Raw genomic sequence first — 12,069 nt, 5'->3', positions numbered from 1 at the left:
GGGGAGGCTCCTTTCTTGTCTCTACATGATTTATTTGCTCAGGGGAATCGAACCACCAAGCTGCCAACCCCAACAGTACCATGTGAACCACCGCGACCCCGAAGAGGGAAAACTAATATTAGCCTGTTCAGGTGAACCACCCAAAGAATTCATTCCACCCTTTTTATATGGGCTTAGTTTTTAAAAAGGCCATTCTATTGCTTCAAAGAAGAAGGCAATTCACTATAACAAAACTTTTGGGAGGTATGTTGGTGGAGCCAACTGTTATCTGACACTGTTAGATACCTAGAGCCAGGTTTCCACAGCTACACTGAGGAGGATTCCGCTAACAGATTTTATCCTGATGCAAGAGAAGTCCAAAATAATCTGAGTTCCACAGGTCACTTTTCCAGAGACCTTAGCTTTGTAAGTTTGTATGTTTGTTTTTAAGTAAAGAAGGAAACAGCCATGGTGAAGATAAATTAAAAGATGATAAAATAGCATTTTTGAAGCATTTAATCTAGAAGGAATGACAATGCTGCCTTTGAAATAAAGTATTAGTCAATGCTCAGTTTAAAATTGCTCTTCTCTTTCCTGTTCTTTTATTCTCTTATTTTAACAGATGAAGTCAGACTGGGAGTTTCTTGTGTTTCCTTAAATACCAAGAAGACAACAAAAGATATTTAAAACAGCTCACACTGATGTAGTTGATAGTTGTGGGAGGGAAATGCACCAAAATGTGTCCTTTTCTAGAATGTATCAGTCTTTACACCTTCTTGGAAAATACAAAGGGCAAAATAATAATGGGGGAAAGCCATAAAAGTGAGAGAAAGAAAGAAATTCTAAATAATAGTATACCCTTTTTCTGTGTCACTCTCTGTCATTTGAACATGCTTTCCCAAAGTTTGAAAGCAAGTGTAAAAGACAGAGAAATGTGCATTTGAGGTATCTAGTTTGTGGATTTTTATTTTTTATTTTGGAATAACAAAGCAACATTCTTCCCTCCCCCTCCTTTCTTGTTCTAAAAAAGAGAGAGGGAGGGGGAGGGAGGGAGGGAGAGAGAGAGAGAGAAAGTTTTGAGAATTTTACTTTTCTATTCACTGTAGTCCTGGCCAAAGTAAAGCCCTCTTTTACATTGACGTCAAGATCTTTACTAAGATTAGGGTTTCATTTCTCTATTGCAGCAATTAGCCAGGGAATGTATAAAAGGCTTGAGGGAACCAAGCGAGGACTCCAGAGGAAAAGCACTTTGTACCACAGGCAGATAGCGAGAGGCAGAGAAACGGAAGAGTGGTAGGGAGAGAGGCTGAGCAGAGGCAGCCCAGCCAGCGAGGGAAGAGCAGAAAGTTTGTGTGCAAAGATTTTCCTCTACAGCCGTCCTTTGACAGAAAAAAAAGTATTATTTCACCTGATAGCTCCGGTAATAAAAGAATGAGAAAACTACTGAAGTAGGAGAAAATTAGAGGAAAGTTAGCCTGTTCCATTTCAATTTTAGAATTACAGGCAATTGGCAGCCCAGCTGTCTCTCTCCCTCTCCCTCCCTCCCTCCCTCCCCCCTCCCTCTCTCTCTCTCTGTTTAGAGGACTGCAAAGGGCTTCTGGCTAAGTAAAAACAACAGTAGTTTAAGTTAGAGTTTTTGAAAAATTAAAAGCAGCTCAGGGTGGCGTGGTGCTTCCCTTTTTCTTTTTCTTTTAAGTGGCTCTACTGAAGTGAGAACTGAGCCAACTCTGAAAGAGAGCTAACGAAGCACTATGAATTTTTAAAAAGCCCCTTATGTTTTATTATTTTTATTATTGTTTTTCATGAGGGCACACAGGGTATGAAAAGGGAACTCAGAGGAACCCTTTGAAGAAGAGCAAGCAAGATGGGCTTGTTAAGCATTGACCTGTTGATCACACTTCAGATCCTGCCGGTTTTTTTCTCCAACTGCCTTTTCCTCGCCCTCTATGACTCGGTGGTCCTCTTGAAGCACATGGTGCTTCTTCTGAGTTGCTCCAAGGCTGCACGTGGCGAATGGCGAAGGATGCTCACATCAGAGGGCTTACGCTGCGTCTGGAATAGCTTTCTCCTAGATGCCTACAAACAGGTAGGTTTATGGACAGGCATGGGCTGAAGACCAAACATCTGAAGAGAGTCCTTGGGCTCCACTGCCGAGAGGAAGAGGTATTAAGATAGTGTGTGTGCGTGTGTGTGAAGCTGATATAATGTTTACTAAATGAATACAAGAATTCTAAATATTACTATCCTAGGCATTTGATGCAGAAAGTATTAAGTTGCCATCTAATTTTGGTATCTCATTTGTTTCAGTGTTGTTTTATTAAGAGATATACATAATTTAGTTGCTTGGGTCTAGCTATTCTGTTTTTAAAAACTTTTTTGTAGAGATCACTTCCTGAGTAATTAATAGCACTATATTAAGGTCTAAGCAGAGATTGCACTATTGCCTTTATTGGTGATTTTTCTTTGTGCCCTCCAAACACTTCTTTTCTAGTGCATATAAATACACACACATACACACACAGAGTGAGTGACAAATTTTCCTGTCTTTCCTTTGTGAATATAATGGTAAAGTTAGGTAAGTCCAAAGATATGTAGAACTTCAGACTTAACAGACAAACTTCTCATTCTGCCAGCTCTTAAAATTAACCAATCCTGGGAATATATTTATTGTCACTATTTAAAATGGTAGGCAAAATTAATTGGAAATCAAACGTCTGCACCTCATTTATTTCCATCTGCAAAATGGAAGTAGCCATACACTGTTTTTCTGGCCCAATTTTCATTTTGCAGATGGAATCAGTGAAGTGGGGAAGGTAATTGTCAGTTATTGAACTAATGTATGTATCCCTTGCAAAAAAAAAAAAAATGTGCAGGTTGTCCTTGCATTTTGCAAGAGGAGCATAAAAAATTTCAGAAGAATATGTACAAAGGTTTTCAATACTTGTGATTAATTAACTGATTGACTGATTCTTCCCCCAAAAATCATCATTGTGGGGGGAACTTTTCCTACTGACATAATTTTATGGCTTGTTATTTCCCCAGTTGCTAACAAAGCGGAAAACTTAAATTCCTAGAAATCGATTTTCTGAAAAAGAAAAAAAACTCTGAAAGAATTTTTCAGTTAGGGTGAGCATTCCATACAGAATTCAAATACAAAATTCAAAGAAGCCTTTGTTACGTTACTTGAGATAGATAAATCCAATCTTTTCATTACCTTAGATAGGAAGACACTTGCTTTTGGTTGGTATCAAAGGGGCTTTCTATTTTTGAATATATGTATATTCTACTGAGGGATCTCTTGCACCATGGAGAGCTCCCATGGTAGTATCATCAAGAGTAAATTGGAGTCTTAGGTATCCAGGGATAACTCTCTGCATATGTTTCCCCTCAATAGGTGGAATTATTCTTTAATAAAATAACCCTCAAAATGTTCAAGAAATGTTTCAAGATACACAAACATGTTTACATTTCTGTAAAAACATTTTTCCGCTTCTGGATAATCCTGTGGCAGGAAATATTTTGCTGGAATGTTATTAGTATCTGGAAGTTTGGGAATATACATATTGAAACTCTTTCATTTCAGAATTTATACTGAAGTCTAAACTGTAGGGTAGACATTCTACAAGGCAATAGTATGTAGGCATACCTACATACTATTATATACCATACTGAACATGGTGTCCAGATTTCAGCCAGTTGCTTTGTATAATTTTCTTTCCAACAACAAAAAAAGGCTCAAGACATTAACATGTGTGTTCACTGGGCTGGTTTTTTACCCAACAGTCAGAAAATATTGGTGTTAAAAATGTCCCAGAGAATCAGATTTTATAAGTATTTAAAGTTGCAAACATATGAATTGATTTGGGTACATTTTAATATCTTGACCTATATTAAAATTTTGCCTGGAGTAGTCACCCCTCCCCTCCAACACAGTATTTGCCTTGTTTGAAGAAGTACATTCTACAATACTTTTTGAAGTAGTATAAATCCTGATTGTTTTGAACTGTGCATTTGAGGGAAGTACTCCTATGGGTATCAGGTGCTCAACATTCTGCCGAGGGGAATTGAGATATGCATTATACCATAGTGGCTTTAATATAATAACCTGTAAAATATATTTTGTAACTCTGAATTCCTTCTTCCAATGCAGTTTCCAATGCAGTTTACAAGAGATGAAGTCTAGGTTTCTTGAATACTAACAGTTCCAGTAGACGAGCAAGCAAGCAAATATTTCCCTTAGGCAAATAATAGCATCTTCACCATTATGTTATTAAAACTCTTCTGTCCAGTTCTTCTTCCTCCTCCTCTGAAATATATTAATAAACACCTGTTGGTCAATGCATTCTTTAAAGCACTTTTTGCATCTAAAATTTTCAAGCGTGCTACCAAGAAACAATTATACAAACAATATTTTCATTACTACTCAACTTTGATACATAGATGAACATATTAAAAGTATTTTCTTGGAAACTTGCATATTCTAAATCAACCTATGCCCTCCCTTCAATTTTTTCTATTTTATTTTTTTACCCCCTCAAAGGATAACCATTTCTGCAGCAGACACAAAGGCTATCATTCATAGAAGTACTGAGGTGAGATTTCTTTGAAGGTCATACTGTTCTTCAAGATGCTTATGGGAGAACAAAACAAAGATTTATACTAGACAAGATGAGCAAATAATTTAATTTAATAACTCCCGGTTATGTTTGTATGAAAAGAACATACATATCACAAAGGGATGGCTGGATTTTTCCTACAGCCTAGTATAATAAGGAGAAAAAAGGATGATGTATTCTGCTTGAGTCTCATTTTCATAAAGTGTTTCCATTTTCTTCTCAACTGCACCACTAATGTGCTTGAGCAAAGCTCATCTAACCTATTCCACAGTCACCATAGTCAGACTAATCAGTTGCCTGTCAGAAAAAAATGTGCTTTGTGTCCACCACTAATGGCAGCAGAAAACCAAGAATCTGTTTTCAGATAGTCAATAGATCATGCCAATTAGCTGGCCACTGGAAGAAACCAATGGTATTTCCTCTGTCTCTACAGAATTTTTGCATCTGAATTTCCTCTGTCTCTACAGAATTTTTGCATTTTTGTATTTGCAGCCATACAGTAGATGCAGGTTGCTTTCCTACTCCAGTCTAATAAATATGTAACAATCTATGTAAAAATACTATCAATTGGATATTTGATGAACCAAATGGAATCATCTTCCTTATTAAAGGGTCAGGTACCTAGTCTTGATATACACGTAGATCTGATATGGAAATGACAGTATTTTTTTTTCCTATTAGGCTAAAGCAACTTGACAACTGCTATCCTATCTAGAGAAAGCTGATTTAACTATAGTGACATAAGTATTTGTAATGTCTACAAAAGGTTACTGTAATATGATACATAATGAACTGCTGTTAAAGTTAGTTTACAGGCTACAATTGGCAGGAGGAATATTTGTGGGTGCTAGTTACTCGGATTTTATTATATCTATTCAACACTCGTTATATTGGAGACCTGTTTGCCTGTAGGCAAAATGCAAAATGCTGGTAAGGGAAAATGCTGGTTTTCTTTAAAAAATATTTCAGACCATGTAAATTGAAAGATGGTCTGTATTTACTTCAATCTCTAGCAGCATTAAAATCAGTATCAATTATTATATTTTAGACCAATATTTGAGGGGCTGCCACAGAGACGAGGGGGTCAACCTATTTTCCAAGGCACCCAAAGGTCAGACAAGGAATAATGGGTGGAAACTGATCAAGGAGAGATTCAACCTAATAAGGAGAAAATTTTTGACAGTGAGAAAAATCAACCAATGGAACAGCTTGCCTTCGGATGTTTTGGGAGCTTTATCACTGGAGGCTTTCAAGAAGAGATTGGACTGCCATTTCTCAGAAATGATGTAGGGTCTCCTGCTTGGGTGGGGGTTGGACTAGATGATCTCCAAGGTCCCTCCCAACTCTGTTAATCTGTTACCCTTTTTATGCTCTGATCCATCATAAAACCCCTTGATAGTAGACATCCAAGACAATGTTTTTTCTTTGGTGGCCCTATGCCTTAGGAAATATTTTCCTATCACTGTAATCTTTAAATACTTTTTCTGTTCAACATTTTAGACTTAATATCAAAATGCTTATCTACTGCTATATTTTATTCATTTGATTATATCATCTTGTTAACTCCCTTGTGAGAGCAGGGTGTCAAGAAAGAAAAGCTAAAAGCTTTAAAATAAATCAATACTTTATACATCTCATTTTGCACTGGAGCATCCTAGAATGTGTATGAATATGTTTAGAATAGCATAGCAAATTAACTAAAAGCATGGATGTTCTACTAAAATGTTCTACTAAATGTTCTACTAAAATAATTAAGAGCAGTTGTTCAAACTATATTTAGAGATGGATAATTAACATCGCACTGACACCTGTTCTGAGTTGAGCACTTGTGTCTTCCCTTCTCTTCAGCAGGCTATCTCTGCCAGGAGCAGAAACAAGGAACTTAGTTGTATTCTTAGAAAGCTGGCATAGTGGGCAAACTCTGTTAGAAGCCATGCTGAAATTAAAATTCAAAGTAAGATAAGTTTACTTGCAGGCCAATACAATATGGAACAATTTGTTGTTAAAACTGCTAGTTACAGATTATGTTTTGTTAGCTAGAGTTATTGATGATTCCCTTCTATTTGCTCAATTTTTTTCCTTTGGGTATCCAGCTTTAGTAAGTACTTTCTACATCAAACTTTGTTGACCTTTGCTTTCCATTTTGAACACCTGCCAGGTTCAATGGAGTTCTGTTTTCACTGTTCCCTCCTTATCATTTGAAAAGCAGCCCCAGGAGGCAAGCACACCCTATGTTGCATAGAGAGGTTCTTTATAACAAGGTTAATTATCATAATGAGGGTTAATAGAGTTTATAGGGTTTATAACACTGGGTCACTTCACATTTTAGAAGAAGAGGTCAAAGAAAGAGCTTGTTTCTGAGAGTACTTCATAGACTTGTTCCAAAAAGTATTAAACTATTAGAATGAAAAAGGCAGTTGTATTTTACCATATATTATGAAAACATATTGCTGCTTCCCCAACTACTATATATGTGCAAGATATCCACACTTGTCATCATTACTATTGTAATGATGTCATTACTAATACAGGCTATGTGCCACCATGTTTGACCTGTTGTAACATATACAGTATGCATAGAAATTATACAAACAATATTCAGGTCATTGTTGGTCTTTTGTAGGAGCTATAGATGATGTCACCATTTTCAATAAGACTGTCCTTCAACCCTGGAATCTCATTTTATAAATTCCAGGAATAAAGTTAGGAATAACATTCAGCAAAAAATTATTTTCAGGGATGCTAGCATTCTGTGATTGCATAAATAGTATAGCACATATAAGTCTAGTTTTATAAAAAAAAACAATTTATAAAGCAGTTTTTACTTGCAAAGCAGATGTCTCATGCTAAGTGGGAGGTTAGAAAATAAAAGTATAGGTTTAATCTTTATTTTATGGATAGGAAATAGAAAGGATGTGATTCTTAGTAAAAAAAATGTAAGGAATCCAAAGGTTCAGACAATAATAAGTATGCTGAAATTTCCTTTCTTTGATCTTCAAGTCTGTATGAATTTTCCCAAAGTCCCAAAGATATTTTCTTCTTCTCCTTTGCAAAGAAAGAGTCACTTAGGATTAAACTGGAATTTCATATAAATATGAATTATAAACTATGATTTTTTTTCTGGACCAGATCAAAGGCCTATCTATTCCAGCACCCTATTTGGTCAGGGATCTCTGGGAAACCAAAGAGAAGAGAAGCCAAAAGTCTCTGCCTTTCTTATCTCTGAGCAACTAGTGTTTCAGTCATAAAAGTAGAAAAATAGGATGCTAGCTATATTACTATTCTATAAAGGTCAGCATGACCTCAAAACTGACGTTGTAGTTGAAAGTAGAAGTACAGTAACAGGAACTGAACCCATGATTTTCTGCATGCGAAGCATGTGCTATACTACATTTACACAACAAATTTTAATAGATCTTAATCAATAATATGGTCCTCTGGCAATATCTGGCAATACAGCCACTTTATTTCTGGTTCAGTGATACTGCAGATGGCTAAAGAGATGGGCATTAGTAGGAAGTCTTTTATCATCCAGAGTTTCAAATTCCCTATTCCCTTTGAGATTAAGGTGCCATTGCACCATATCACATATCAAGGTTTTTAAAAGAGAAAAATCTCCACTTTATACTTCCACTATATGTATTGAAATCAAATGCTGGTTTAATTGAAGATGGGCAGTAGCTAGATGCCCATTTTTTATGGTTCCATATTAATCATCTAGAGAGAACACTGATTAACTTAACAAGAAATTATGGTATTTGTTAAACTTATATGCTACATTTTGTTCCAGCATTAAGCTATCTCCATCTTCACTCACAACAACAGTTAGAATCTGCTGGGAAAATATGGTTGACCCAAAGGTGAACTTCCATGGCTGATGGTGGATTTCAATGTAACTGTTACAACTTCAACATACTAATGACTATACTAGACCAGCTCCCAAATAGCAATGTTGAGGACATTTGTGGGTCAGTGCAAAGGTTTCTGAGGATTTCTGAAGTAAAAAATGGTATCTTAAATTATAGTTTTATTTTAAGAACTAGAGTAAGAAGGTCAGGAAAGCTGATACAGCTGGGTGAACAGAAAGTGCAGTATATACAGTGATATCTCTGTTTATATATGATTAGAGATTACTATGACTCTTCTTACAGCTTTTCATGGTTTACTGAAAGCCCTGCAATGATTGCAGATTCCTCAAACAATTCCAGAGATCAGAGTCAGAAATGCTACTTGAAGGTCTCGTAACACAAGATCAAGTTGACTAAAGTCTCATCTTTATAGATCAGGAATTGAATCATTTTGTATGCGGTTCTCAAGGTACATAAAAGCCTTTTACTGAAGTTTAACCTGAAGGGCATTAAGTCAGTGAAAGGTGCAGCATAAATTTACTTAAATGGGTGTACTTTTTCTCTCTCTTGGTTTGTAAGGCTTCCAGGATTTCAGTAGTATGAGTGTACCCTGGATTTCAGATAAGGATATTCTTATGAGAAAAATATCTCAAGGCCCAGAAGACAATAATGTACTTGCACACATCAGGCATGTGTGGCACAAAGAAAACATTAACTCCTAGAAATAGGAGTTCTACTCTACTCTAAACTATATTGCCCTCAGATATTTTCTTAGGTATCAATTGGCATAGCTATTCAAGGCACTTACTTTCCACAGTGGAAGAAAAAGCCACAGTGGAAGAAAAACCCAGTAAGCAAGAGCAATTGTGCTGGGTTGGAACATCACCAGCAAATTGTCAAAGGGCAACTCTTGTTCCAGGTGCTGGTATAGGTAAAGAATTTTGTTGGTGGTGGGTAGTGGGGCAAGCCAACATGTTTTTCCAATCTAATTTAGCGGTCCCCTTAGCTCTCTCAGTTGAACAATGTATAACTGCTGCTTTCAGAAAAGACTTGGTCCTGGGAACTTAGAAGTATTTAAGGAACTGTAAAGAAAATCAGTAAATTATTCCAACAGTGGGGGAAGGATCATTTTAGCTGTCAATAATAACCTTGTAGAACTTCTCCCCATGCAATACTTTCTATGTTTGTAATTGAAAGGTAAAGCATTTCAGTGCCTTAAATTGATATATGATCATAAGCATGTATTCATACAAAGTTCTGTATAAGTTTGTACTTTTGGAAAGTTGTCAGAATGTACAAGTCTGAGAAACAGTTCTTGCTTAACATCTATTCATGATTTGTTTCTTGGAGAAAATGCCTTTGCAATACTTTCCTAAATGACATCTCACTAAATCTCACTAATATCCAATATGATGGAATATAGCATCATTATAAAAGCGGTATGTATAAAGACAGAACAAATATTGTAAAGAAGAATGGGTGGGATTCTTTGTAACACGTCTGTTTGACATACTGGTCAGAGATATTTTGGCAGGCCATTTGATTTCATCATCTTTGCTTATTTTGGCCTGGAATTCAACAAAGTGTCTTTCCTTGAATTTCATGTGAGAAACTTGTGAAAGAAACTCTCTATTTTTAAAAAAATCTTATCCAGTAGTTTTAAGTCCAAAATAGCCATATTGGATGCTTAATTGATAACAGTGGCTAACATCTCCCGAGATGACATTGAGAGCCATGAACAATGTATATTGCAAGATAATTAATCTTAGTAGAATATTCAAGTGAACATTTGCACAATGTTTCTGAAAATAAAGACTCAGATTGTCTCTCATGTTACTTTGATGTAGAATGGGATCAGTTTATATAATTTTGAATAATTCATAACTTGCTTGAGTTTCTTTGACACTGTTTTTGACAAAGTAATATAATTCCTAACTTGAGAATGACAGTGCCCATTTCATCCTCATTTTTGGCTGAAATAATTATTTGACCTATGAATAAATAAATAATTGTTATATCTAAGAGCCTCAGTGTTTCTAACCTTTGGAAATCCTCCATGCAATTTTCAATCAAGTACCAAAAATAATAGAATCTTGCTTCCATCATTTGGAAGCAAGAAAAATTTAGAAACTGCTGTAAAGATTCTGTGATTCTGAGGCTTAATTTTATTTAAATGCCCCTAAACTCCATTACCTCTTTAGTCCTCATCCTCTATAAAATGTTAGATGCAGCCTCTGGCCATTAAACATTTCCATCTCTGATTTTAGTCAAGAAAGTTCTAAATCTTCATAAAACCATTTGCTATTCCAGATGAAGCATACAAAACTTTTGCATTTAAGATCGTTATGTGGATATCATAAGGAATCATTTGAACCACTGGGAAGTGTCAGTTTCTGGCGGGAGAGAGATGTAGTGATTCTAGCCTCTGGTAAGGGCAAGAAAATGTCATTTCAGAAAAAAGTATATTTCCAGCATCTGGCTCTTTAGAGGTGTGGCTTTCCAGGAACTGTATATAATGAATAGGGCCACTGAAGAGCACAGCAAAATTGTGGGTCCTGTCAGAGAAAAAAACAACACAATAGTAGCTATGAACTGTTCTCATGCCAGTGGCTGTGAAGTTTTGGATGAATCATTGTGAAATGACAGACTATTAAGAACTTGGATGTCTGTGAATGGAACAAAATAAAAAGAGTAAATCTTCAAATATTTTTGACTGCTCAAAGGAATTCTGAATATAACTCTAATATATTATGTCTGGGTTTAAATGACTGGTGCCTGAGCCCATTGATTATTTGGCAACATCTCTTTTCTTCAAGGAACTGACATAGTCTGACAGTCTAACCCCTATAGAGAATTTGAAAAGATTTAAAGTTTTCCATAAAGAGGGAGAAAATTGTGTAAAGGGTAGGATATTTTGTTCATGAATGCTACACTGGCAATTCTAATTCCAGTCAGTGACTTATGAATCAGACTTTTGTCACCCTGCCTTTGACACTTCATTTTTCACTTTGCCTGCATAAGCAAGCCAATCATGGTCTTGCTACTGAATATAATATTAAAGAGGGATTCCTTAGAGTATTAAATAAAACTGCATTTTGAACTATATTTACAAAGCAACTTTCATCTAATAGGGTAATGACAACGATCTAGGCCAGAAGTTCCCAACCTTGGCAACTTGAAGGCATGTGGACTTTAATCTCCAGAATTCCTCAACTAACTGGCTGGGGAATTCTGGAAGTTAAAGTCCACACGTCTTCAAGTTGGCAAGATTGAAAAACACTGATTTAGGCAGCCAAATCTGTTTGCTAATAGGTAAGATTCAGTGGGTTTTGATCTGAACTGAATTAGTCCTGAGACAAATAAATGATAGTGTGACTTCAATGATGTGTAATTGGCTTATGGAATTCTAGATATGATGATATTTAGATGTATGAGGAATTCACCAGAAGCTGTCAGTATAAGCTAAATGTGTCCCAATGTAATTTAAAACTATGTAACCACAGCTCATCTTGGTGCAATAAAATCAATAAATCAATTATGCATTCATCCTTTTCACTGGACAATCCCCAGTGGAGTGAAGCAGGGAAGTCAAAGAAAATACGGATAACTTGAACTGCTGCTTTCAG

General features: G+C 36.0%; 1 protein-coding gene across 1 annotated transcript in view; it reads left to right on the top strand.

The window, feature by feature from the left end:
* The first annotated feature begins 1,214 nt into the window (after positions 1-1,214).
* DIO2 (iodothyronine deiodinase 2) overlaps positions 1,215-12,069 on the top strand; it is a 21,972-nt gene continuing 11,117 nt past the window's right edge. The window contains exon 1 of the mRNA XM_026712633.2: positions 1,215-2,065. Coding sequence (XP_026568418.2) covers positions 1,844-2,065 — 222 coding nt within the window. The 5' untranslated portion in view covers positions 1,215-1,843. The remainder of the gene's footprint in view (positions 2,066-12,069) is intronic.

Source organism: Pseudonaja textilis, chromosome 1, assembly GCF_049901715.1.
Source record: "Pseudonaja textilis isolate UNSWEBS1 chromosome 1, rPseTex1.2, whole genome shotgun sequence".
NCBI classification, from domain to species: domain Eukaryota; kingdom Metazoa; phylum Chordata; class Lepidosauria; order Squamata; family Elapidae; genus Pseudonaja; species Pseudonaja textilis.
This window is presented reverse-complemented; position numbering and strand designations above follow the sequence as displayed.